The sequence below is a fragment of the Cryptotermes secundus genome, unplaced genomic scaffold (genome assembly GCF_002891405.2).
Source record: "Cryptotermes secundus unplaced genomic scaffold, Csec_1.0 scaffold356, whole genome shotgun sequence".
In the NCBI taxonomy this organism is placed as follows: Eukaryota; Metazoa; Arthropoda; class Insecta; order Blattodea; family Kalotermitidae; genus Cryptotermes; species Cryptotermes secundus.
In genome coordinates this window covers 437197-463987 of record NW_019739946.1, presented here as the reverse complement: position 1 = coordinate 463987, position 26791 = coordinate 437197, and the positions used below count along the sequence as shown (strand labels likewise).

Below are 26791 nucleotides of genomic sequence, written 5' to 3'. Positions count from 1 at the left end.
TATAAGTCACTCATTGCCTGGCTAAGATCCTAGGCTTCTACACGATCATAGTTTCCTACCCTACGGGCTCACTGGGTACACTGGAGTTTACACATTAAAATAACTCAACCACACAGTTATCACCATTACTATCAAACAACAGATTATCAATCGGCATGGCTAATATACGTGAACAGACCCACCTGAAGTACAAGATGTCGGCACACTGCCTCCGCTGGTCTGACCCATGTCGAAGAGAGCCTTCGGCTGACAACTCTCTATTCTGTTTAAAATCAGAATCCCAAGTCTCTTGAATTTCCCTCATTTATAGTCTTAATTCGCTGATTCCGCGTGGACGACAAGGGGGTAGATAGCTCCTCCCTTGTGTTCTAATTTCCTAAAGTTAGGCTTTCATTGGGTCTTATCGGGATGTGGGCAGACCCCCCCGGGCGTCTGATCGCTGCGTAAGCAATCTCTTCCGATTCTCCAGTGCCCGAGTTAGGCAAACTTCTGGCGCTGTGAGGACACAGCCTTGCTGGGCAAGCAGATTCCTGACCTACTTGCCATTACTGATGTTTACAAGTTGCGGCAATAACTGTGCAACACTGTTCGCTAGGCGCGAACATTTTTGGGCCGTGGATTCTTCTACTATCTCGAATTTTGGGGCATAACAATTATGTATACTTACTTATGGAACTGAGCCCTTCTTGAGGAGAAGACAAATCTGCAGCTACTCAAGAATTTCCCAGAATTTTATGGAACCCGATGGTTCATTACCGTGTTCACAAGAGCCCTCCACTGGTCCATATCCTGAGCCAGATCAATCCAATCCATACCATCCCATCCTATCTCTCTAAGATCCATTTTAATGTTGTCCACCCACCTACGCCTTGGTCTTCCCAGTGGTCTCTTTCCTTTTGACTTTCCCACCAATATCCTATATACATTCCTCTTCTCCCCCATTCGTGCTACATGCTCTGCCCACCTCATCATGTATACAAATTTCACATTATTCTATCAAATGAGCAGTAAATTCTGGGAATAAATCTGGCCCCCGTTTTCCTTTAAATGCTGCTGGAAGTGTAAATAAATAAATAAATGTGCAGTTTAGTGACCTGCGCCTGTGCATGGTGACCATTAGAAGGAATTTCCAGTAGGGCTACCTGGTAGTGAACTGACATAACCTCGCATTTCGCACGTCCTCTTGCCTTTAACTTTTAATCTTCAAAAGATTTTTGTGACAAACTTGGCATGTGGGTTTGCGATCTGTGTATCTCCGTGCCATATTTCACTTATCCACCGAGATTCAGTAGTTCATTTGTTAACGTTACGAAATGAAATGCCAGATATAATTTCCCGCCATCGAATGAAATGGGTAGGTGATCGTCAATGGTAAATAGACAAGGGTTTAGAAAAAGGCGGTTGTGACCCATGTAGCGGACCATTCCGGCGTTCGCAATACGTAATATAGGGGCAGTAGGACAATTGTAATTGCGATGCCAGAACAGTAATCAAATACGAGTACACAGAAGTCGAGATCTTCACGAAGTTGAAAGTTAGGGTTTTGGATCGGTCTATACTGTCCGAATTTGTCATGAATAATGTCAGTGGGTTTAGGTGAGGTGTGAATGTATTTAGACTGAGTTGAGTGGCGCAGTGTTCCCCGCTCTCGCTCCACATAGCCGTACCTGGCTCATGCGTAAGAATAACCGGCAGTTATCCCACTTGTCTTCAGAATTCTGGCCCTGGCGTTGAGCGAACTTCTTGAAACCTGGCAGAAAGTGGCCTGTGAAAACAAAGTAAGATAACAAATATAAAGTTATCTGTGGTAAAGTTCCCCGTGCTTAACTAATTAAGCACTACGTCATGGGGGCGTATGAGGGAGTGGATGTATAGACTCACTTTTTCTTGACTCCGGCACTAGTTGGATGTGAGCCGTCAGTTTTACGCCCCGGCCGCTTTACTCCCGGGGAGTGAGTCCCGGTGCCCAATGAATAGGAGGCTGAATGGGCCCCAGAGCCGGTCTGGACGACGTGGAGAAGAGAAATCGTTTGACCCTACTGGGACTCGACCCCGGCCCCCTCTGTGCGTAATTAACTAAGCACTGTTTCTTGAAGACGCTTGGGGAGTGAAGGTATAGATTCACCTTTCTTGACCTCGGCTTTTGATGAAGGTGGATGGTCAGCTTGGCGCCTAAGCACTATCCCCGGGGAGGGAGTTCCCGTTACCCATTCGATGGAAGACTGGGAGAGACTGAGGGACGCTACGGAGAAGAGTCTGGAATCGAACTCTGGCCGTCCAGCTCTTATTCCATCACTACACCGACTGACCTGTTCAGACACTTTTGAAACTTGTAATTTTATGTTAAAACGTGAAGTAAGTTAAGAATGAGTCGGTTTCTTGAATGACGCTCTTCTCGTGTTCAGAGTTCTTACGGCTGCAGTGTTTATTTTATTAATAGTTGAGAATTAAAACACGAAAATGGGTGTGAGTTTTCCTTAAATTATATGAAGTTGTGTTACAAGTCGATGTGGTTGGCGCGCATGCATGCACGCACGCACTCACTGCGCGCTCTTACATGGTGACGCCATAATTTGCACTTTCTTTTTGAAACATGAATTTATGCTAAGTGTGTTTATTCTGTCTCGTAAATAATTGACTATACGTGTTACATCACCATTTGATATGACTGTTAACAGATGTCAGCGTTAGTTTAATTATGTTAAGGAGCTGTGTTAGTTTAATCATGCTGAGGAGCTAGCAGAATTGGACTGCATGTCTGAAGTCTCACATCTTAGCTCTGAAGTTTGTTTTACGAGTGTAATGTTACCGCTATGTGTGCTCAGATAACAGACGCAGTTACAGTGGTCATTGTAAGGTTGTGTGAAGGCCTGTCTATGGTAATACAGCTTGATTGTTTATGCCATGGCAGTCCAGTATCTTGTTTCTGTGGAGTCAGAATGCGTTATGTTACATTGTTGAATTTTATTATGGTTTTGTTGATTCTTTGCCGCTTGACAGTGATGTTAGGATTCGAGAAATGTTGGCCCTTTTCACCGATCAGAGTAATGTTATGCCCGCTAAGTACGAGTATTGCTCTCCAAGGGAAACCGGGCCTATGTACGGTGCCAGCCTGCGCACAGTCGCGTGGCATTAACAGGCCATGCAGAATACTCTCCTTTACATTATGCAATCAGTGTGCCCGTTTAGAAGTATGTACACTGCAGTTTCGAATCAATTTTTGTTGTTCGTTGTAGCTGCTTACATTTAACGCCTCCAGTCTCCATTTTTATGACCTTCATGCCTTAAGGACAACTCTTGCGGAGCAGGCCGTACTACGCACACTGTTTATAAGTACTCGACCACGGAAATAAGTACCTTAAGGCCGCGCCATAGTTCAAGCGGTTAGTCGCTGGCTTCCCACCGCGGCGGCCCGGGTTCGATTCTGAGTCTGGTCAAGTGGGATTTGTGGTGGACAAAGTGGCGCTGGGGTAGGTTTTCTCCTAGTACTTCGGTTTCCCCTGCCAATCTTCATTTCACCAATTGCTCCACAATCACCCTCACTTATCATCTGGGGCTGGTACAATAGGCCTGAAGTGGCCGCAGTACAAGGGACTTAGTCCCACCCCACTAGCAATAAAAAAAGTACCTTAAAATAAAGAAGACCGGAAAGGGCGTATTCCACAATCTTTGGGAGGGTTTATGGGGTACTTGGAAAATTCATTTTACTATGACCGTATGCATACCTCGTACGAGGCTCTCCTGCGGATCAGTGTGGCTGAAAATTGTAGTTGCTTGACAATTTTTGGTAGAGTTCTTTTCTTTTCTTTGCAGAATTTTAAGAAAATCTATGGGATACACTGAAAAGTACATCATGGCCGTATGCAATTTACGGTTTGTTATGTATCAGTAAGGGTGAAAATCGGAACTGCCTTGAAAATGTTGATGGAAGTCTCCTGTATCGAACTTTAACAGTATCTGTGAAGCAGATTATTGGGTGCATGGAAAAACCCGTGTAAATTAGACCTTTTTATGGACCAGTATGGCTGAAAATCTTTAAATTCTCGACTTTTGCTGGAAGTTTCCCATATCGAATTTGAAGTTCATTTATTGTCTTGTGTGAAAGTTGGCACTAACTTCGCCGACAAGCGGCGGTCGCTGGGACTGTATAGTTCGCTTGCGGACTATAGGCCACGGAGTTGTTGATTGAGACATTGGTATGGACCAATATGATTGAAAATCAGAGTTGCTTGACCGCGTTTAGTGGAAGCCTCCCATATTGAATTCGAAGAAAATATCGTCTGACGGTAGAGACGCTGATATCTGGTCATAGACATGCCGACAGACATGACCACACAAGTTGGTTTTTAGGGAAGTGGGGATTTGTAGAGGACGTTTGTAAAAGGGATCGGAGATAAAATTAACGAATACATAAAATGATTTTTAAACTCCTTGGTTTTGTTTCACTCGTCAGAGGCGGGCAGACAGGTCTGTTGATTGCTGGTAATGCTCTGTTAGATGTACTTTTATAAATGATCAAAACGACGAAACGGGATTCACTGGTGTAACTCTGGTTTAATGTAAAGCCTTTCACCGTTAGCCCGTCGCCATAACTTCTCCACGATAGTGAGTTAATAAGAACTGAATGTTTGTGATGATGGTCTGTTGCTACAAGTATTATGTTTTTGGACATTATCCATCGTCTTGTCTAATTTCTAAAAAGCGTCCTGTTTCTTTTTCAAAACCCAACGTTTCGGAGACTGAATTCTGTCCCCGTTCTCAGGTAAAACCTACTCAGTTGGGTCCAGTAGACAGAGCTAGCCCCTGTCTGAGGACGTCCGGAGCTAGGGGCTAGCTACACACATTTTCCAAACGTTATTTTATATGTTGCCTACCTCATAGGCATTCATGTACATTTAGTCGTTGTTCTAATGTTAATTTTCTGCTTGTCATTTCAGACGAACGAGACGCCATTCAAAAGAAAACATTCACCAAATGGGTCAACAAACACTTGAAAAAGGTAGTGTCATACTCTTTTCATAGTTACATAGTTCATCTTCTGCCTGTCTGGGCTCTTCCCATCCAGAATTAATTAACGAAGTTCTTGTGGTACATTAACGTGTGACTCTTGATGCTAGTGGAGAAATCAGATCTGCACCAGAATGCATACTCTTAACAACTGTAACAGAACAATTACCCCTACAAGTATGTTAATTGCACGCAGTATAGTCATTTTTGGGTGGCTCAGTCGGTCGCGATATTCACCGCCTTTAATGGAGCCTGTCTTGAGTTGGCTTGAGCTAGAAGAATCCAGTCCACATTGTCTCCATCTTCTGCTTTTTAGAGATCCGTTTTGTACAGGATGATACGGCATTGACCCATAATTTTTAAATGCGTAGAAGGCAGTCGGACTCGAAGGGGGGACAAAACCGGTTAGCCTTGTGGGGTTGGCGGCATTTAGTAAGCATGAATACTGGTCGGTGTGCACTGTGCGTTCGCCGTACAAATATTTGTTTTTTTAAGAACAACGAATATTGAGGCGGTATTTTAACGTCGGGAGACATGGAAGTGTTCCAAACCGCAGTACCATCAGGAATTTTGTTGAGAATTTTCGAGCCACGGATTCCGCAATCAACAAAGTTCTTGGAGGCTGTGTTAGAACTGTTTGGATGCCTGAAAACTTCTAAATTTAAGGGTCGCCATCGGCACACACATATTTACATATTGTCACGTCTTAGAGTGACTGTAGACGGGATTTGGGATGAAGATCGGTTTTATTGTCCACTTTAACACACGACCCGTGACTACACTTGATTATGGCGCCATCGCTGATCTCCACACTTTACAAATCACTAGAGCACAAGCTAAGTCTTTCCAGCCTGCTGTGTCTTCACCAATCGTTCCTTGGCAACGGTTTCTAACAGTGGAGATGCTTCAGCTTACGCACTCACGCCATTGCCAGTTGGGCACCGCCTCACAAGTGAACTGAGCTCAAAGTCATTGTTACTTTACGACTGCCTGTTTAGCGCCATTGAGTTCGTCTTGGCGTCAGGCCCCTTGAGACTTACGACCAGTATCTTCGTTTCAGCTTAGTCTGTCGTTTACAGTTGTTGCTGGCCTTCGCCAGCGCATTAATTCTCGGGTCCGAGTCCCACGGGACTCATGACCACATTTTACATTATGAGATTCGAGACTCCCCCAATCTGAAGGGGTCAGGTCCCTGTATTTATATCCCCCGGAAACAGGGTGGCCCGGTTATACTCCCAGGCACTGGGTTCCCTTTTCGTCGCCTCTCACCACTCGCAGGGCTACACTGGAGGTATTCGAATCCTCCTCCACATCGCAACCACTTCTGACACCAAATTTGTCACGTGTCAAGGGTTCTGTGACTAATAATAACGGGTTCTGGATTGAATGATTGGAATTATTTCCGATTTTTTTACAATTGCAATCAATTATAACAGTTCACAGTCAGTGACTGCTTAAGACTCGCTCCATTCTTTACTGGACTACGAATATCTTCTCTTCTGCGTAACTGACTTGGTTGTGATTTACGAATCGCTCACTTGTTCAGCTTCTGTTCTCAGGTTAACACTCCACGGCTGAACACTGAACTCTCCTGAACTGAACTAACTTCAGGCGAACCGAATATAGATTACCATCTCGAACAGTTAATCTGTTACAGCGTCTGTTCAGTGGTGCGGAAACGTGTGTTGATTTCCTGGCTAACCGTGGTGTAGCAGTGGACTACACCGGCTTTCAGGCGTAATGTCACAGTATGTATGACTCTACGTATTTAGATAGACGGAGAGGTAAAACGCCTAACTGAATGGAATCAGACATTCGTCAATTTTATTCTTTCGATTTATCTGTTACTGTCGTTCCCAGATACAGTATTTGAACTTCGTGATATTTTCGAAGGATATATTATCCAATTCTGTATTACGTTCTCTCCTGCATTCTAATGACGAGACATGAACTTGCACTTTTAAACCAGCTTCTGTTATTGCTTTATATTTGCGCCCAGTATAGTAAGAGGTAGGCCTAGGCCCACTGGGGCTGTAGTGCCAAGAAAAACAAATAGTAAGATAACAAACGTAGACCAGAAGTCGATATGTCCCATTCAACGTGAAGGCTTCCTGATTTTGATTAATCTTCCGAATGGCGTATTCTAAAACAAAGTTGGAAATCATTGGCGATGCGGCATGTCCTTGTTTCAGACCATACTGAACAGGAATCGAACGTGCTGTATAGTAGTCTGCTTCTCCCATAAATGAATTACAGTTTTGGCTGTCCCGCTGTACGAGTACATTTCCAGTGTCTGGCGAACGGAAATCCTCAAGGACGATTTCGAATAATGTTGTCTATTTTGAGAGAAGAATGTTGGATGATGTTTTTGTGGGGCCGATAAAAATAATATTCGTGAATAATAAAAATATTACAGTTATCTCCCGTTTTTTCTGCCTGCCTGCCTTTCTCCTTACCGAACGAAAGGAGGATTATCGTAACACTGTGCTATGTATGCGATCCCCCTGTCAACTTTTGAATTATTTGATCATCAGAACTACTGTCTATGATGTGACGCCATGTAGCCTAGTAGAGGTTTACCGACGTTTCGGAGGAACGTACAGGGTGATTCTGAATTACTGTCGTTGTTTACGTGGCCTATAAACGGAAACCCCGACAGTAATTTAGAATCACGCGGTATTTTCTCCATATTCAATGTCAGAGAATAAGTCGTACAAGCAAGTGGTGTTCTCTCTTGACTAGCTGAGCGACTGTCAGCATCTCAGTAACTTAACTGTTTGAGAGAGTTGGTTATTTACGAAAGTCTTCTACTGGTTTCATTTGTATGACCGTGCACCAGTGCTCGAACCATTTGCTGCGTACGGAGGATGGACTTCGCTCCTTCAGCATTATGGAGTGAGTGGCCATTAAAAGTAATTGCCGAGCGGCGGCGCGGTTGGGCCAAAGAATTTGACAGTTCCTCTATGATATATGTCATCCTGTCTGCCGCAATTGCGGCGATACGAGAAAGACGCTCAGTAGGTCTGTAAATATATGATGAAGACATAGAATTGAATGAATGGGGGTACTCATTGAAAGTCGCTTAAATGTTTCTTGGACTGCTGCCTGCATGATAAGAGTTCTACTTACGCAGAGTCCTTGTGCGTGACGTTAGCTAGGAATGCTGATTATCAGAATGACATTTCCTTCGAATCCGTCGGTGATGTTAATAGCAGAGAAGGACGCAGTTTGTGATAAAATTATGACTATCATCATAGAGCCTCAATGGCTTTGTGTAGGAGTCGGTAAGAGCAGGGTGACCTGGGTTCGGTTCCTCACAGGCAGAAGGATTTTCTCTCTGGGAACCTTACCGAAGGAAATTGTTGTCAGAGCTTCAGTGTGACGATTTGGGTTCTTACCGTATGCTGAAAATAGAATCCAGTAGGAAAACCTGCAATATGCTATGTAATGTGTGGTAGCTGTCATTTGAACCAGGCCCGAACTCCAACGTCGTCTGATACCAGACCCTGCCCGAGGGCCAGGTCCAGGTCCGTGAAGACCTCTGCTGTCCATTTAATCCTCTTTGATTTTACCATTCTAGTAATATTTGGCGAAGAATACAAATCAGGAAGCTCCTCATTATACCGTTTTCTTGAGTTGTCCATAGATTCCTCGTAGATCCCTCTCAGCATCTTGTTCTGAGATGCCCTCAGTGTAGCTACATGAAGTAGGTGAGAGATCAATTTTCGGGATGTAAACAAAACTGCATTCAAAGTTATAATTTTGTATACTTAAGCGTTACGTTTTTAGATAGGCGAGAAGATTCTGAATTGAATGTTAGTAACCATTCTCAGAATTTTAAATGTTCTTCGTGTTTTTTTTTATTGCTAGTGGGGTGGGACTAAGTCCCTTGTACTGCGGCCACTTCTGGCCTATTGTACCAGCCCCAGATGATATGTGAGGGTGATTGTGGAGCAGTTGGTGGAATGAAGATTGGCAGGGGAAACCGAAGTACTCGGAGAAAACCAGCCCCAGCGCCACTTTGTCCACCACAAATCCCACTTGACCAGACCCAGGATCGAACCCGGGCTGCCGCGGCGAGAAGCCAGCGACTAACCATTTGAGGCCTAAAGAAATGCAACTGGTTCTTCATTAGTGCAATTGTAACGCGTTTACCCGGCGCCGGTGGGGGTGGCAGTTCCCGCCGCCGCCGCCGCGTACTTGTTACTAAAAACTCTCGCTAGTGCCACTGAGAGTCAGGGGTTCGTCTTGGTGCAGGAGCTGACGCTAGGGCCCAAGATTAAACAGACCACACTCCACACGTTGATAATATTATTAACCAAGTTTATTGAAGAAGAAAAAGAATGAAGAAAGATACATAGAAATGTTACATTGAGAATGACGACCCTCGCCTCTTGCGAGCTGCCTTCTATCTGCCAGCCTCGGGCTTTGTTCCCAAAGAACCACCACGTGCTACAGTGTTTTTTTAGGTGGCTATGCGCCCTCGAAGAGTCTGGTGAAGGGGGTGAGGCCGCATGCCGAACCGTCTAGCTCGAGATAACACCGTGTGTGGTCTCTTTAGGACTGCTTATATTCAAAGTATTCTTACTAGCAAATGGTTACACATTTAAAAGTTACAATAATTGAACGGGGGTCATATATGACACAATTTCAGTTTGTTAGCGTTGTTGTTGTTGTTGTTGTTGTTCCAAAATATATTAAAGTTTCCCTATTTTCATAGGATCTCTTAGCTATGTTTATGATTTTGTCTTACATTCTGGTGACGAGACATCAACATAGATTAAATGTTTGCCTATTTTCATAGGATCTCTTAGCTATGTTTATGATTTTGTCTTGCATTCTGGTGACGAGACATCAACATAGATTAAAAAGTTTGCCTATTTTCATAGGATCTCTTAGCTATGTTTATGATTTTGTCTTACATTCTGGTGACGAGACATCAACATAGATTAAAAAGTTTGCCTATTTTCATAGGATCTCTTAGCTATGTTTATGATTTTGTCTTACATTCTGGTGACGAGACATCAACATAGATTAAATGTTTGCCTATTTTCATAGGATCTCTTAGCTATGTTTATGATTTTGTCTTGCATTCTGGTGACGAGACATCAACATAGATTAAAAAGTTTGCCTATTTTCATAGGATCTCTTAGCTATGTTTATGATTTTGTCTTACATTCTGGTGACGAGACATCAACATAGATTAAATGTTTGCCTATTTTCATAGGATCTCTTAGCTATGTTTATGATTTTGTCTTGCATTCTGGTGACGAGACATCAACATAGATTAAAAAGTTTGCCTATTTTCATAGGATCTCTTAGCTATGTTTATGATTTTGTCTTACATTCTGGTGACGAGACATCAACATAGATTAAATGTTTGCCTATTTTCATAGGATCTCTTAGCTATGTTTATGATTTTGTCTTGCATTCTGGTGACGAGACATCAACATAGATTAAAAAGTTTGCCTATTTTCATAGGATCTCTTAGCTATGTTTATGATTTTGTCTTACATTCTGGTGACGAGACATCAACATAGATTAAATGTTTGCCTATTTTCATAGGATCTCTTAGCTATGTTTATGATTTTGTCTTGCATTCTGGTGACGAGACATCAACATAGATTAAAAAGTTTGCCTATTTTCATAGGATCTCTTAGCTATGTTTATGATTTTGTCTTACATTCTGGTGACGAGACATCAACATAGATTAAATGTTTGCCTATTTTCATAGGATCTCTTAGCTATGTTTATGATTTTGTCTTGCATTCTGGTGACGAGACATCAACATAGATTAAAAAGTTTGCCTATTTTCATAGGATCTCTTAGCTATGTTTATGATTTTGTCTTACATTCTGGTGACGAGACATCAACATAGATTAAATGTTTGCCTATTTTCATAGGATCTCTTAGCTATGTTTATGATTTTGTCTTGCATTCTGGTGACGAGACATCAACATAGATTAAAAAGTTTGCCTATTTTCATAGGATCTCTTAGCTATGTTTATGATTTTGTCTTACATTCTGGTGACGAGACATCAACATAGATTAAATGTTTGCCTATTTTCATAGGATCTCTTAGCTATGTTTATGATTTTGTCTTGCATTCTGGTGACGAGACATCAACATAGATTAAAAAGTTTGCCTATTTTCATAGGATCTCTTAGCTATGTTTATGATTTTGTCTTACATTCTGGTGACGAGACATCAACATAGATTAAATGTTTGCCTATTTTCATAGGATCTCTTAGCTATGTTTATGATTTTGTCTTGCATTCTGGTGACGAGACATCAACATAGATTAAAAAGTTTGCCTATTTTCATAGGATCTCTTAGCTATGTTTATGATTTTGTCTTACATTCTGGTGACGAGACATCAACATAGATTAAATGTTTGCCTATTTTCATAGGATCTCTTAGCTATGTTTATGATTTTGTCTTGCATTCTGGTGACGAGACATCAACATAGATTAAAAAGTTTGCCTATTTTCATAGGATCTCTTAGCTATGTTTATGATTTTGTCTTACATTCTGGTGACGAGACATCAACATAGATTAAAAAGTTTGCCTATTTTCATAGGATCTCTTAGCTATGTTTATGATTTTGTCTTACATTCTGGTGACGAGACATCAACATAGATTAAATGTTTGCCTATTTTCATAGGATCTCTTAGCTATGTTTATGATTTTGTCTTGCATTCTGGTGACGAGACATCAACATAGAGTAAGCTTTCCCTGCGTTTACTTTTCGTTGAATCACCTTACTAGCGTTTGTTAGAGCTTCTGTGTTCTTTTATGTGGTATGAGATAATGTAACATTATCTCCCGATGAATTATCATCGTCAGCGTAGACCAGAAGCTGACGTATCGCATTCAGTTTTAATTCTACTTGGTTTTCTTAGACCTTCCTAATAGGTAGCGTATTGTGAAGCACCGTGTTTCAGACAGTTCTGAATATGAAACGTGCAAAAATGAGTTTAGTTGTAAGAACTTTATTGCCCTTCATTTAAATACATTTTAATTAGCCTCACTAGTTTCTTCGGTATTCAGTTATCTTTATATTGTAATTACCAGGGCCCGGATTTTAATGACCTGAAAATATTTAAAAAATTACCTATAAAATGACCGAAAAAATGCAGAAAAATGACCTAAAATATGACCCAAAAATGTAACATGCAGGGCCCGGATTTTGATAACCTGAAAATATTCAAAAACTGACATAAAATGACCGAAAAATCCAGAAAAATGACCTAAAGGAGAAAAGAAAGAACACTTCGCTTCCATGTTATTCACATTTCAGAAAACATATGAAGAGAAATTCCCTGAAATGGCCAAAAATGACAAGAAATATCCTTAAAAGTCCAAAAAATTACCCCCAAAATGAAAAAATGACCTTAAACCTAAAAATGTCAAAAATGACAAAAAAATTACAATATTATATTTAAGCATCCTGTTGCACTCTACACGATAAACGGCACAAACTCCGTCCCAAGTGCAAACAATATATATTATATGTCTTTGATCTTGTACTCTTCCACACTACATGTTTCGGCCTCTAACGGCCATCATCAGGTGTATACTGTTACGTTGCTGCCACACTGAACCCAGTCTAAAATTTTACATTTAAAACACACATTGTTATTTCCTTCGTTATTATCAACATCTACCTCTTTGATATCTGTCTGGTATGTAGATTATTTTGCACACGTCAATTTTGGTTTTCCTGTAGTAGCACTATAAAATCTTTAGTTATAATTTTAAAATCCTTTAAAATTATAACTAAAGATTTTATAGAGATTTATATATTTAAGAGCATCGCATAGGAAAAGATGACATGTCATAGAAATCCGGACCCTGGTAATTACTATGTAGTGATTATTAGCGTGACTTCCCCCCCCCCCTTTTTTCCTTGGCACTACAGCCCCAGTGGGCCTAGGCCTACCTCCATGAACTTCTCCGTTCACTTCGGTTTTTCTAGATCTTAGACATACGGTATGACTCCTTGGGCGGGTGATTAGCTCGTCGCAAGGCCTCTACTTGTACACAAACACAGAAAAACGCACACAAACATCCATGCCCTGAGTGGGATTTGAACCCACGATCCCGGGTTCCGAGCGAGCGAAGACAGTGCATGCCTTAGACCGCTCGGCTACCGTGACCGGCGCTTGACTTCTTTACAAGAATAAATTTCTGTCTGCAACAAATCAGAATCCAGGCCAAACGGCATTTAAAATAACACTCACTTCGAAATAGTAGTAAATTCATCTCTTAGAGCACTTGTCATGCCCATGATCAAGAAACACAGAACAAAAATAAGGAAAAGTGCAAAAAAATAACTACAGTGGAAAGAAATCCTCCAGGAAAACAGCCTTTCTTCTGAAAACATCAAGAAATTGGTACAGTTTATACTACTAGCAACAACGGCACTCCCGGTTGAAGAAATTGATCTTACAGAACTTGTTACAGTAAAAATGGGGACATATCATTTTTACTGTAACAAGTTCTGTAAGATCCATTTCTTCAACCAGATATTATCCTCCATTACAGAAGGTAAGTGCACGAAATTAAAAAATACAATCACGCAATGCGTATGACGAACATACCCACTTAAGATGATGTGAGCAACTAATTAAACATAAGTTTCCTCAGTGTTCGCCTGCTAATCAGGAAACCAGTTTCCTGTTTGAAATCGGCGACATTTCTCGGAAATTGCTGTTGCGTTGCGTTTGCCACTTCTGTTGGTGTGCCCTCGCCCTAAAGTACACGGTGCCATGACGGAACACACTGCTCACTAATTGTAACAGAACAAACGGCTAAAGGAGCTGTTAACTGCCGCCCATTTCTGACAAATAATAAAACAAATTCCCACGAATTAACCGCACTGCTCGCCGTGAAACACAATGCCATCAAGCGATCCCCACAAAGTTAATAACTTCCTTTCATGGCGAACGTTATCGGCCAACAGGCATAATGATTCATTGGAAAAATTCGTAGCTGGCGGTGCACCGGTCGACATGAAGCGCAGAGCCGTGAACCGGTCAGCAAAAATAAGAACTTGTTGTAGTGGAGTGTAGTATGCCTGTTAACATACGTGGTTTTTTGAACGCGGTAGTAATTTCCAGAAATGACGTTCTCAACTTGACAATCTTGTGCCACTTTTCTGGCAGGAATAACATGACAAATATGTTTAGTAGATATTTGTTGCTCAGTGTGGAATCCTGAGTGTTCGGAGGTCGATGTGTAGGTCACCTTGCGATTGGCTGGATTGACCGCTATTAGTTATTCTTTCATAGCAGAGATGACAAAACGATTTTGGCGAACTACGAAGTAAAATTAGTTCGTTTTTAGTCTACGGGGATCATTAAGGACTGTGCTCAAATTACACTTACGTACAGAATTTACAGTAAGTTACGGTAAAGTAAATGATTCCTAGCACAGTAAAATCCATACTTGGTTGTCTCAGCGCTACAGGAATTCGCCGCCGAGTGTAGAAAGTAAAAAGACGTCACGCCTCTGTTAACATCGCCGGATATGATAATTCTTGTTTTCTGTGTCCTTGCGGCTTGTTGTGATGTTCGGTCATAGTGGTTGCTTGTATTCGCCCGTCCTTCCGTGTCGTTGGGTACCCGGTATGATAACACTGATAACGAGGAGTTCTAGGAAGAACGCGTGGCACCCACTTCCCGCCAGATGCGTTTTTTTAATGCTAGTGGGGTGGAACTAAGTCCCTTATACTGCGGCCACTTCTGGCCTCTTGTACCAGCCCCAGATGATAGGTGAGGGTGATTATGGAGCAGTTGGTAGAATGAAGATTGGCAGGGGAAACCGAAGTACTCGGGGAAAACCTGCCCCAGCGCCACTTAGCCACCACAAATCCCACTTGACCAGACCCGGGATTGAACCCGGGCCGCCGCCGTGGGAAGCCAGCGACTAACCGCTTGAGCTATGGCGCGGCCCCGCCAGATGTGTTAGTGTAATGAAAATATGTGGAGGTTACGGGATTCATTTTCCTTTATAGGTTCTGACTGTATGAAGGTTCGCTTCGTTGCCACGGTATTAATTTAGCACATGAGAAGTGTCCTTACAAAATTTGTATGAGCGATCTCCCGACAATATGTCGCGTGCCGTCTCGGTAGTTAATCACCTTAAAACGGAAAACTGAAAATGCCAGCCATATGGTACTCTTACATTCTACAAACACATGATCTCCTTGATCTCCTACGGGGTATATGGCTGCATTCGTTTCGAAGATCTAGGCTTATTCCCGTAGCCGACCACAGTAGCCGCGCGGTCCGTTTTGCCTGCGCAGTTCTAAGACGGAACGCTGAAGAGGGCAGGCACAGACAGTCCGATTTGTTCTCAGTCTTGCGCTCCGTTTTGGCGGATCCTGCACGGAGCAACATGCTGGAGGAACTTTTAATTTACACCGCTTAGCGTTAGCTTTGAGATCAAAAACTAAAAAGAGGACTAGGCCAAATTGGGCAAAGGCTTGGCTACTTAAACGAAATAACCTCTCGCATATAAATTTACTTAAAGATTTAACTCTAGAACCGGGTGATTGGTACAGTTATATAAGGGTGGACAATGAGGCTTATTTACACCTTCTTCATTTGGTAGCGCCACATATCAGAAAGAATGACAGTGCAAAGAGACGCGCAGTCACCCAACATGAACGACTCATTTCATTTCCTAGTAACCGGAAGAAGTTGTGAAGATTTGAAACTTTCCGCTGCACGTAATTAAGCTAAACAGAAACTTGATATCATTGTAGGTCACGCGCACAAGTGATAGATGACCTATTGTAAAATTTCTATTTAGAATAGCTTTAGCAGAATGTAGAATCGCAGATAGTTAAATTTGAAAAATGCGTTTATTTTGCTGATTTTTCCTCGCGAGCTATTGTAACAAAGGCCTTGGAACAAATAAACGGGCAGTATTTATCAAAACGGAAATATATCACTAAAATATGATATCGTTAATTTATTATGCTTTCCTCTTTTGGGGAATCCAAATTGCTGGCACTCTGTCTGGGAAATTCTTGATCCATTGAAAATAAAAGGTCATCTTAGTACCATAAACTTGGCGTAAAATTATCATCTGTTCCATTTCCAGATTTCTGAGAATTCTTGACTCTCTTGAGTTCTTTCCGAAAACAACTTCGTAGTGAATTTATTTTTTTGCCACTGCTTCCTTTGTTGCTTCGGGATCAATTTCCGATAACTTAACTAGTAACTGTTCATAAGCAACATTTTTTGTTTTTGTTTTTGTCAGAGTACTCTCTTCTTTTGAAAGGCATGAACTGTCTTCGCTCGTTCATACCCTGGGATCGTGGGTTCTGATGTAAATTGTGACTTTCAACATCAAGACATTAAACGGAGCTTCGCAGATCGATTCCACATTTTTACTGCTGTCTTGTTGGTACATTCCAAGGATTCTTAAGTTCCGATAAGGGACATTACAGAAACGTACTTTTCTTTGATTAAGATCTTGTTCCTTCGCTGCATCCATGATATAAACGAGATTTTTGTGCTAATAAACATCGACTAATTTCGTTCTGAATGTTGCCATGTTTGATAACACCACTGAAAACAGAATTCTTCTGTCATCTCTTGACGCTTGTTACTTTCATCATTACGAAATATAAATTAACGCGGACATACAGAAGTACATGGCAGTGTTCATTTTCTGAATAACGTAGGCCTCTCAGTTAGGCTACATGATGGCCTAAATTGTTGTTATTGAGGGAGACAAAGGTACGTGTAAGTAGGCGCGTGAAAGATTTGATATTTTCATGGCAGAGAAGGTTCGTATTTTGGTCTTCTGGGTTGCGATAGTGGGTTGTTTGGTGGGTGGGTAGCAACGCGTGTGAGGAGTATTGTACCTCTGTCTTCAGGGTAAAGCTTCTGTTCTCCAAATCACAACATGAAGCGTGAAGGTAGTTTGAATAAGGATGACGTTATGTTGCTTTGTTAAACCGAAGAATATAGCTAGGCAACTACAGTTTAAATGTTGTAAAGTTCTTCCTTATCTCCTTTTTTTCCTTTCCCCCGGGTACTCTCTTCTTGTAACTGAATTTCTGTTTGCTTGTTACCATGGTTCTTTTTCGTTAATAGAATTATCAGGCATTGCTGCTTTGAACAACCGTTCGTAATTGCGATTGCTACTATGCAGTAATTAAGATTCTTGTAGGTCCTGTATGAGTGTGTGTTTATGTGGAAATATGTAAGATATACAAGGCTGACAACCTTACCACCATCTATGAGCCAGTTGTCTAGAAAATGTGGGAACCTCAACATCTCACAACCCTATTGGCCTCCACGGCCTGTTAGAGGGATAGCTTTACTTTTTACTTTGTGTAAGATATACAAGAAACGAAGGTAACCTTCTAAATTGTTTGCCGTCTGTAGACGAGGTCCCTCCAGATATGGAGAGTAGCAGTCGTGGACAGCCGACAAGGGGTGATCCTCCAACTTGGGGGATGGGCAAAGGGCTAACAGCTTCTCATAGTAAAAATAAGTTTGTTGCGAAATGTCACAAAGGACCTAGTGCTACCTAAGCTAAAGAAAATTGACGTGAGATTTGGAACTTGGATTGTAAGAAGTCCGTACAGGGTTGGTTTGCTCACGACGGCTGCGAAAGAAAAATGAAAGTGTAAGTATGGATTAAATAAAATCAGCACTTGATTTTCCGCTGTGCGCACACTGAACGGAAGCAAAGGTGAACAGTTTCTGACTTCGTCGTGTGGTGGCTGTAGTGGAATTACAGTAGATTTGTATTTGCCGTAACTGAAGTTGCAATACCGGAGTAACAACACTGTTGTGTGATGGAAGGAACGGGCTTCACGGTGACGTCGGTTTCTTCTCGTCCCCGTCTGTATTTACATTCTCAGTTAGCGACACAGTGACAACGAGTGCAGTAATGGTGATGAATCTCCTCGTATGAGGGAACAGCTTTTAGCAAACCTCATGTAGCATAGCACAGTATCTTGGTGTAGCAGTTTGCTCTCGCAAGAGCAAGAGGCCTGTTATGTTTGCAGTAGCTCTGTATACACCCGTAGAAGATAGCAAAACTTGCGTTTTAAAAGCGAGATAAGGTTTGTATCTCCAGTGAAGGGGGCGATAAGATGATATGTCTTTTCAGACTTTTTGCATCCTTAGGAATGTGTTCCCATTTTTGCTGAACTTACCTGCTATTAGATTCTAAAAGGTTCTGACGATGGTGTATATTACACAGAATTACTGGGTCCAGTGATTGAGATTAGCTCTTTTTAAAGGGCCCAACTGAGTAAGTTCTTCCCCCCTCACCTGAGGATGGAAACCGATCCAGTTTCCGAAACGTCCGGCATGTTTTCTCTTTTCTAGAATACAAGACGATGGGAAGAAGTCCAGAAACCGAGTAATTCTGTGTGTAGCTGTTGTTGTTTGTAGAGGCATCTAAGCAGGTCTCTGCGAACGTTATTGGGAGCAGACAGTACGATTTCGTAGTAGAGATGAGAGGATGATTATTGTTATACTGTGTAGACGTCACGGAATATTCATGTACAGGGAAGTTCTTACCTTTGTTGACCGGTTCACGGCGCTGCTCTTCACGGCGACCGGTGCATCGCCAGCTGCGAGGCGGATACGAATTTTACAATTCACAGGTCACAGAAGGTGTTGTAAATGCTGTCCCTCTGCATGTGGACATCCTCGCACCGGCGGAAAACGTCCAGATTTACCCTTTGAAGCTGCTCTGCAGGAATATTTGCAATTTCGCCACGAATATTTTCTTTTAGTTCTTCCGTTCGGGGGTTACTGTTGTCAACTTTGTACTTCGAACAGTCCTAGAAGAGAAAAAGCAAGGATTAAAATCCGGTGAACTTGGTAACTGAATGCCACTGCTGATAATTGTGACCCCGAAGACATCGGACAAAGCGCATAGACCCGGGCAGTGTGGGCAGTAGCCGGGTCTTGCTGAAACCAGCCATGAAGTCTTTCCTTTTCTGTTAACTCTCGAAAGAATTGCTCAAGAATGACCTGTACATATCCTTCACAATTAATTGTTCTGTTAAAAATCACAGGTTCAGCAATCATTCTTGCACTTACAGCACGTCAGAGACACTAACTTTCACTGGATGTAGCGAGACTTCATGAGTTAGATGTGGATTCTGTGAACTCAGTAGGAATTATTTTGTGTACTTATGTATCCCTGTAAGTGAAACCGTGCGTCATCAGAAAATAATATCAATTGCTGAGCGATCTCACCTTCGACGACAGACTGTAGAAACCAGCAGAAAAAATGAACCCTGCTAGCTGGATCGCGCGGATACAAGGCTTGGCTTGCCGTTGTTTTATGGGGTCTAAGCTTCAGCAATTGTGTTGCGTTCTTTTACTGGACTTTGACACTTCAGTCTCTTGAGCTAGACGTTTCAGTGATTTTCTAGGTGTATGTTCAAGTCTGGCCCCTATGTCGTCTAATTTCTCCTCAGTAAGAACTCGGCGTTCATATTTTTGTTTTCTGTCTGTTAAGAGTCCTGTTGATGTAAGTTTATTCATCAAATTGTGAATTGATTGTCTGCTTGGAACTCTTTCGTCGCGAAATTTACCTCGAAATTTTCGCAGACTCTCTATGTCAGATCCGTATTTCAGGTGTCATACAGAAATACAAGTCACTCTAAAGTACACGGTATCATGACGGAACACACTGCTCACTAATTGTAACTGAGAACAAACGGCTAATGGAGCTGTTAACTGCCGCCCACTACTGACAAATAATAAAACAGACTCCCACGCATCAACCGCACTGCTCGCCGTGAAACACAATGCCGTCAAGCGGTCCACAGAGTTCATAACTTGTTTTCATGCCGAACTTTATCGGCCGGCAGGCATGTGGATTCATCGGCAAAATTCGTATCCGCCTTGCAGCCAACGGTGCACCGGTCGCCGTGAAGTGCAGCACCGTGAACTGGTGAACAAAGTTAAGAACTTCCCTGTATATGTGGCTATGAACTCATATCTTTCATAATAATATGAATAAGCGAGAGTTGGGTGCAGACCCAAAGCATTGATGCCGCCGCGTTGATTTTTGTTGTGTGGATTTTGACCGTAATATTAAGAATTGAGTACAGTTTTTTAAGTTCGTTGTGATACATCCCTTAGAGGATAACAGCCAGACAGATGAATGGACTGAGATCAGGCTGTGAAGCTTAATAGACTGTTTGGTAAGAAGTTGAATATACGGTTATAAGTCATTGTACTACAGTCCTTCTTGAGAACCTGATTGTCGCTCAGCTGTTTATAATGGTACCTGATGATTCATTACCATGTTTACTAGAATCCGCAAGTAGTCCTGTCCTGAGCCAGACGAATGCAGCCTACAACGCCCCCCCCCAGCCCGTTCAGTTAAGATTTATTTTAATGTTATCCTGCCTCTTCGCCTAGGTCTTCCAAGTGGTCAGTTTCCTTCTGCTTTTCCGACCAGAATTTTGTTTATCTTCCAGTGCCATTGTGTGACACTCATACCCCGGCCTTCTGATTGGATTACCCTAATATTCGATAAAGAACCCCACAAATTAGGCAGTTTTATTCACCCTTCTCTCACTTCCCGTGTCGTCGTTCCAGATTTTGTCATTCTCAAATATCCTTGCTCTGTGCCCCCCCCCTTCCGGATAATGCGAGAGACGGAAGTTTTATGACCAACCAAAAGAAACAGACAACACATGGCTTTTTGTATTTTAATGTTTATATTATCAAACAGTAGACGGGAAGGCCGCCAGTCACGGTAGCCGAGCGGTCTAAGGCATGCACTGTTTTCGCTCGCTCGGAAGCCGAGATCGTGGGTTCGAATCCCACTCAGGGCATGGATGTTTGTGTGCGTTTTTCTGTGTTTGTCTACAGGTAGAGGCCTTGCGACGAGCTGATCGCTCGCCCAAGGAGTCCTACTGTATGTGTAAGATCTAGAAAAACCAAAGTGAACGGAGAAGTTCATGGAGGTAGGCCTAGGCCCACGGGGGCTGTAGTGCCAGGAAAAAAAAAAAGGACGGGAAGACCAACGATTCAGAACCTAATGGCAGCAAGCATTCCCCGGATGAATTTGATCTTCGTGAATACAATTTTGATATATTAACTACCGTCCTTAAATATTGAACTTATCGCGTTTTCCATTGATCTGTTAGCTATGCATGTCTGGCAAGGACAGGTACCGTGGTGACGTTGAAGACAGAAGCGGAGTCCTATACAGCAGAAGTACAGCGTTTCGAACCCGAGCTGCACAACAGCATGGTATCAACTAAACCAGCAGAATAATGTCTCTGCTTTATTGCCATGCCCAACAAAATTCAAAACTTTATACGCAGATGATGTTAGAAATATGCAGATTGTAAAGAAGGAAAGCTGTCTTGAGCCCTAAATAATGCGATACAGACGAGAATGTTTATTTTCCAATTTCATGAAGATCAATCAAAGTTATGTCTAATGAGTGTGTGAAATGTGAGGAAAGTAATGGGCTTTCTATTTTCTCTTCATTTTCACAGTATTGTGTTCTGGTGCCTATTTGAATTTAGTGTAAGTCGATTTTACGGAGAATGCGAATTGATGAAACGGCACCCAGTGTGAATCTGCTGCCCATATTAATGCTTATTTCTCGAAGTTACTGAAACTAGCCTATAGCGGTTCGAAGAGGCATCTGCACTTCCACATTCTTTGAGAACTCAAAAGAGTGCGCATTGATCAACAACTCCGTTTGTAGTATACCCACTTATAGGCATTATCTGTCGGGTGCGGTCGGCGGTTTGTTCAAGAATATTTGTTCATAAGGGAAATGGTGTTTCTCAGAAATCAGGTTTGTGTTTCTGTTTGAGGAAATACTCGAGGCTTAGAGTCTCCAACTTTCATTTCGCTTTACCTGTGTAAAGCGTTAAGGTAATTAACCGCCAGAGAAATGGACTGTCCTCAGTTGATTCACGTCCAGCAATTGATTGGTTCCTCTCTTATTTAATTGTTATCCGCATGGTGTTTAATGGTTTGGAAGAAGTTAATGGGAATCTAATGTTTGTGCCTTGTATTTAATGAATTGCTTTAAATGCTAGGCTCCTTTACAGCCTGCCGAATATTTAGATCTTATCTGCATTTTCCTGACCCATTGCTGTTTATTTTGAAAAAGAATGTTTTTTTTATGCGAAACAAATACCGACTTTTTATGTCTCACTACGTAGATTAGTTCTCGTTGTGCATTTCTAAGTTGTCTGCTGACTATAGATACTGTTTATTTTTCATTATCTGGCACTTTAAGATTTGCATAACTTCTTTGTTAGTGAACGCAGTTAGATGAATCTTTCACACATCATAACTGCACACTTGGGACATTTGTTTGCTGCCTTTGGCAGTGCTGAACCGAGTAAGAAGATGGCGTCCTGTACGGGGGATCAGAAAGTTGTTGTTAGAACCTGTTATTTTTCTGGTGTTCTTGTGTTGCTGCGGAGAGCCGGTATTGGCGATGGTTCTCTGTTCGTGTTGCATTATCGAGAAACACTATCTTCCGGATTGTTAAACACCTTGAAGAAACAGGAAGTGTACATGATTGTATAAACGTAGCGTGTCTGTCAGCACGGGAGGCCATAACAAGAAAAACCCCGTGATGTTAAGCACAACAGATTGGCGTCTGGGCCAGCACTCCGTGGAAAATTTGTCGTCCTTTCCATAAAATTACAGTTCGTCAGCCATTGGCAGAAGATGGAATACGAGACGTTACACTTTTGCGAGTGAGTACGGAGCGCTTCGGGGGAACACTCCGGATGCCGTGAGTCACATGGTTCCGCAACGAAGCGCATGCCCACTAGGATGTTTACATTAACATGCAAAGTGTCCGATTTGATAACAGACGCTTTCTGATACGTCGTGTATGACATCTTAGTACTCAGTCCAGCGTTGCCACTGAGAGCGCCAAATATGTAGGGTGATCTGTGAAGGTTTAAAGCAGTTGCATTTAGTAACAAATACACATTTTAAAGTGTACGTACATCAGTGACATATGCCTGATCAGAAAAGTTGGAACAGAGCTGTTGGGCTAGGGTGAGTGTTTCTTGTCTCCTCGTGCTGCATTCGTTTGGTAATATCAGGCCAGAATTGTGGATCCGCTAGCCCAGCATAGACTCTTCTGTGGGTTTCGTACGTGTATTTGTGTGTGAGGCTTCGCTTCATGTAATTCTGCTGCCTTGTTTTTCTTGAATGTGCCTCCAGGAAATATATGACGTCATTCTCATTACGAAACTTACGTCCAAGGTGAGGTTTCAGCCGTTGGCGTATACTAACCCGCCAGTAGCCTTTTATGGCTTCGCTTTGGATTGCAGCTTTTCGGAATGGCTGCAGTTGGTTAATTTGAAAACCGTTTGATTCTTAATTTATTTATCGACGTCGTTTCTGCTGCATATAATATATAGCTCTGAATGATGTAGAGAGATCATTATGAATGAGCAGTAGGACGTAGATAGGAATTCGGAAGGGGGCGCCAGTGACTTATTTGAAAGAACTATCCTGGCATTCCCCTGGAGACGTTGAGGGAAACCTGAAAACGCCTGTCAGGATAGATGGTATAACGTGTTTGGGCTTCGAATTGGGGATCTCTTGAATATATCCCTAAGTGTAATGTGTTGCCTTTACGGAAATCTACTAGGTTCATAGTCCTGTTAATGTGTAAAGGTAAAAAAGGTATAGTTCCTCTTCTTAACTAATTAAACATTACGCCATGAAGACAAACGAGGGAGTGGAGGTAGAGCTCCATCATTGACTTAGGCACTGGTTGGAGGTGAGTGGTCAGCTTCACGCCCCGGCCGCTTGACCCGCGGGGAAAGAGCTTCCGGTAGCCATTGGATAGGAGGTTGTGTGGACCCTAAAGCCGGTGTGGATTACGTGGAGACGAGAAAATTCTTCACCCTACCGGGACTCGAACTCCGACTTCTCGGTCGTCCAGCCCATAACCAGTCGCTATATCGACTGCGTTATCAGGGCTCCGCTGTTAATGTGTAACTTTAACAAATCAGAAATACACCTGTACCGTTCTAATGGCTCGACGTTAACATGTAAGCAAGAAGAAACGGGGTTGCAGCATTTCTGTTGAGTCTGTTCAAAATGCCGTCCGCCGTCATCGGTTTACATTTACCAGGAGGCCCAGTGAGCAGCAGCGCCAAGAGCACAGATTTATAATGTATGGCAGTGGACTTACGGTCTTGTAATAATTACAGGAAAAAAAAACATAAAAACGAACACCATCAAAATGGCTACGGGCTGGACGGCCTGCTTTCGATTCCCCACAACGTCTGGACCGGCTCTGTGGCCAACCCACCTCCTATCCAATGGGTACCGAGAACTCTTTCCCCGGTGGTGAAGCGGCAGGGGCGTGAAGCTGACCACTCTCCTCCATCTAGTGCCGAAGTCAATGGTGGAGCTATACCTCCACTCCCCTGTTTGTCTTCATGGCATATTGCATAACTAATGAAGCACAGGAGAAACTTTACCTGTTACCATCAGCGTTAGTTACAGACGCGTAAATTTGATACAGGCCCTGCATTACGCTTTGGAACAGTGGGCAGTTCCCATTCAGTTTCCGCAAACCTCTTGAGAATCGTCATCAGTTCGATAGCACTTCGTTAGATCCTGGTGAAGAGCGAGTGCATCAGCATATGATTGGCTGAGGGAAGGAGCATTGTACAGCAATTTGGTAACTTCACGAAACTAAGCAAACTGAAACCTCGGTGTCCTTGAAGGTAAACATATGTACTGTATGATGCAGTTCCTATTTGGAAATGTCTGGTAATAAGCCTTTTCACCACCCCATTTGATCTTTGCCTTACTAATACGCCATTAGGAAGACGCAAGAGAGCCGGGAGGTCTTGGAATTGAATGGTACACTCCAGCTTCTGCTGTAAACTGATGGTGATTTGTTGGTCATACGCACACGTGCCATAAAGAAAACAATAGAAGGTGTATTAGACGCTAATAAGGCCGTTCGCATGTAAATAGGCCTAAATATAGACGTGACTCAGTGCGTGTTCATGTCTCGTTAGGATGCAGGGCAGTTTCATAGCATTATCATATACCTTGACAGATTAGGGCTCTTTGGCCTGTTCCCATGGAGAATTAATTCTGAAATTATGAATCCTATAGACAGTTGGTAGGACTTCCGTTGCAAGGTCTCTACCTACACAGGACAACACAAACAGAAAAATGCAGACATCCTGTCTTGAGTGGGATTCGAACCCACGATACAATTATTTAAGTAGGCTAAGACATTTCATGCTTTAGACCGTGCGGCCACTGTGATCGGCAGTTGAACCTACGGACCGGAAGTAAATGCTTCAAAAACATGGCAGACTTCGGATATTTCGATTCGACAGTAGGAAGCCAGTATTGTATTCAGGAAGAAATTGATACCGAATTAAATTCAGGGTATTCTTGTTACCATGCAGCTCACAATCTTTCGTGTTGTCTCCTATGTACAAATTTAGATATTGTGACGCAGTAATCCATTGCTAGGCAGCGGCTCGGTAAACAGCCTAGAAGCCGGAATAGCAGCAGAAGTGGAAGGTAAAATGCTAGGCAATGGCACGCAAACACCTGTTTCCGCGACAACGAATATTGACAAAGGCAGTCCCGTGACAACAAACAGAATAACAAACAGACAGGATTCATTCAGTAGGAGTAAATTATGTGGGCTGTTGTAATTGACTGTAATTGTAAAGAAGTGCCAGTAAATCCAATCATCGAATCCAGAACCCATTATTATTAGTGACGCTACCTCTTGCACGTGACAATATTAAAATAGAGAAAATAACAATTTTACGCATTGTTTTGCTTGTGTGAAACTGGTGCCTCACATTAAAGGAAGAACAAAGATCGAGCGGGCTTAAAATAGGATCGTCAGGGGACTATTTGGACCGGAGAGGAAGGGTAATAGTTTCATACAGAATTTTAGTCGGAAATCCTGTAGAGAAGAGACCACTTGTTAGACCTGCCTGCCTGTAGATGGGAGGATATTAAAACGGATCCGAGGAAAAGAGGGTTGGAGGTTGTGGACTGGATTCATTAGCCAGGAGAGGGCCTAGTGGCTGCCTCTTGTGAATACGAGAGTGAACCTTCGGGTTAATAAAAGGTGGGGTATTTATTGACCAGCTGAGCGAGTGTTGGCGCCTGCTCCATGGAGTTATAATATTTTCAATACCATATGTGATAAAGGAGCGTAATGTTGTTAATATCATAACATCGTCGTGTTATTGGATTGCATCTTTGTAACAGGCGGTATAGCACAACGTTAAACGACGAGTGATGGATGGCAGTTGCCATGCAAATTACTAATCGTGTAAATTGGATAGCGCTTTAATTTTAAGCTGCACGGGCGTTGGCTGGTATGGTGGATTTAATAGCGAAACAACCTATATTATGTATGCTTGATTGATGTTGCTTCCCACTTAGTAGTAGTTGTTTTTGCTACGTTCCGTAGTTCACGTCCTTTGACCGACAAACGGTGCGTCTGATTGAGGCGAAGGTAGTCAGCCTTACGCGCCGGAGTACAAGGTGTGGCAATAAAGAACCCGGATTACTTTTATGACTCATTTCCGGCCACGTCATTGACGAAGAGGAGGGTAGGGCATTGACCCTTGGACTTCCCTCTACCGTCACACAAAGTTTCATTCACGTGCATCGGTTAGTCTGGCCGCGACCATTGTTAGAAGCGGATCGTGTTTCTGAGCTCCGTCGGAATAATGCTGAGTGCTAATGCAGAACAACGTGCTAACATCAAATTCCTCACAAAA

At 42.5% G+C, this 26791-nt stretch overlaps 1 protein-coding gene across 1 annotated transcript in view; it reads left to right on the top strand.

The window, feature by feature from the left end:
- Positions 1–26791, top strand: part of LOC111872086 — a 402164-nt gene that overhangs the window by 26209 nt on the left and 349164 nt on the right. The window contains exon 2 of the mRNA XM_033754522.1: positions 4938–4999. Within this exon, the coding sequence (XP_033610413.1) occupies positions 4938–4999 (62 nt within the window). The remainder of the gene's footprint in view (positions 1–4937; positions 5000–26791) is intronic.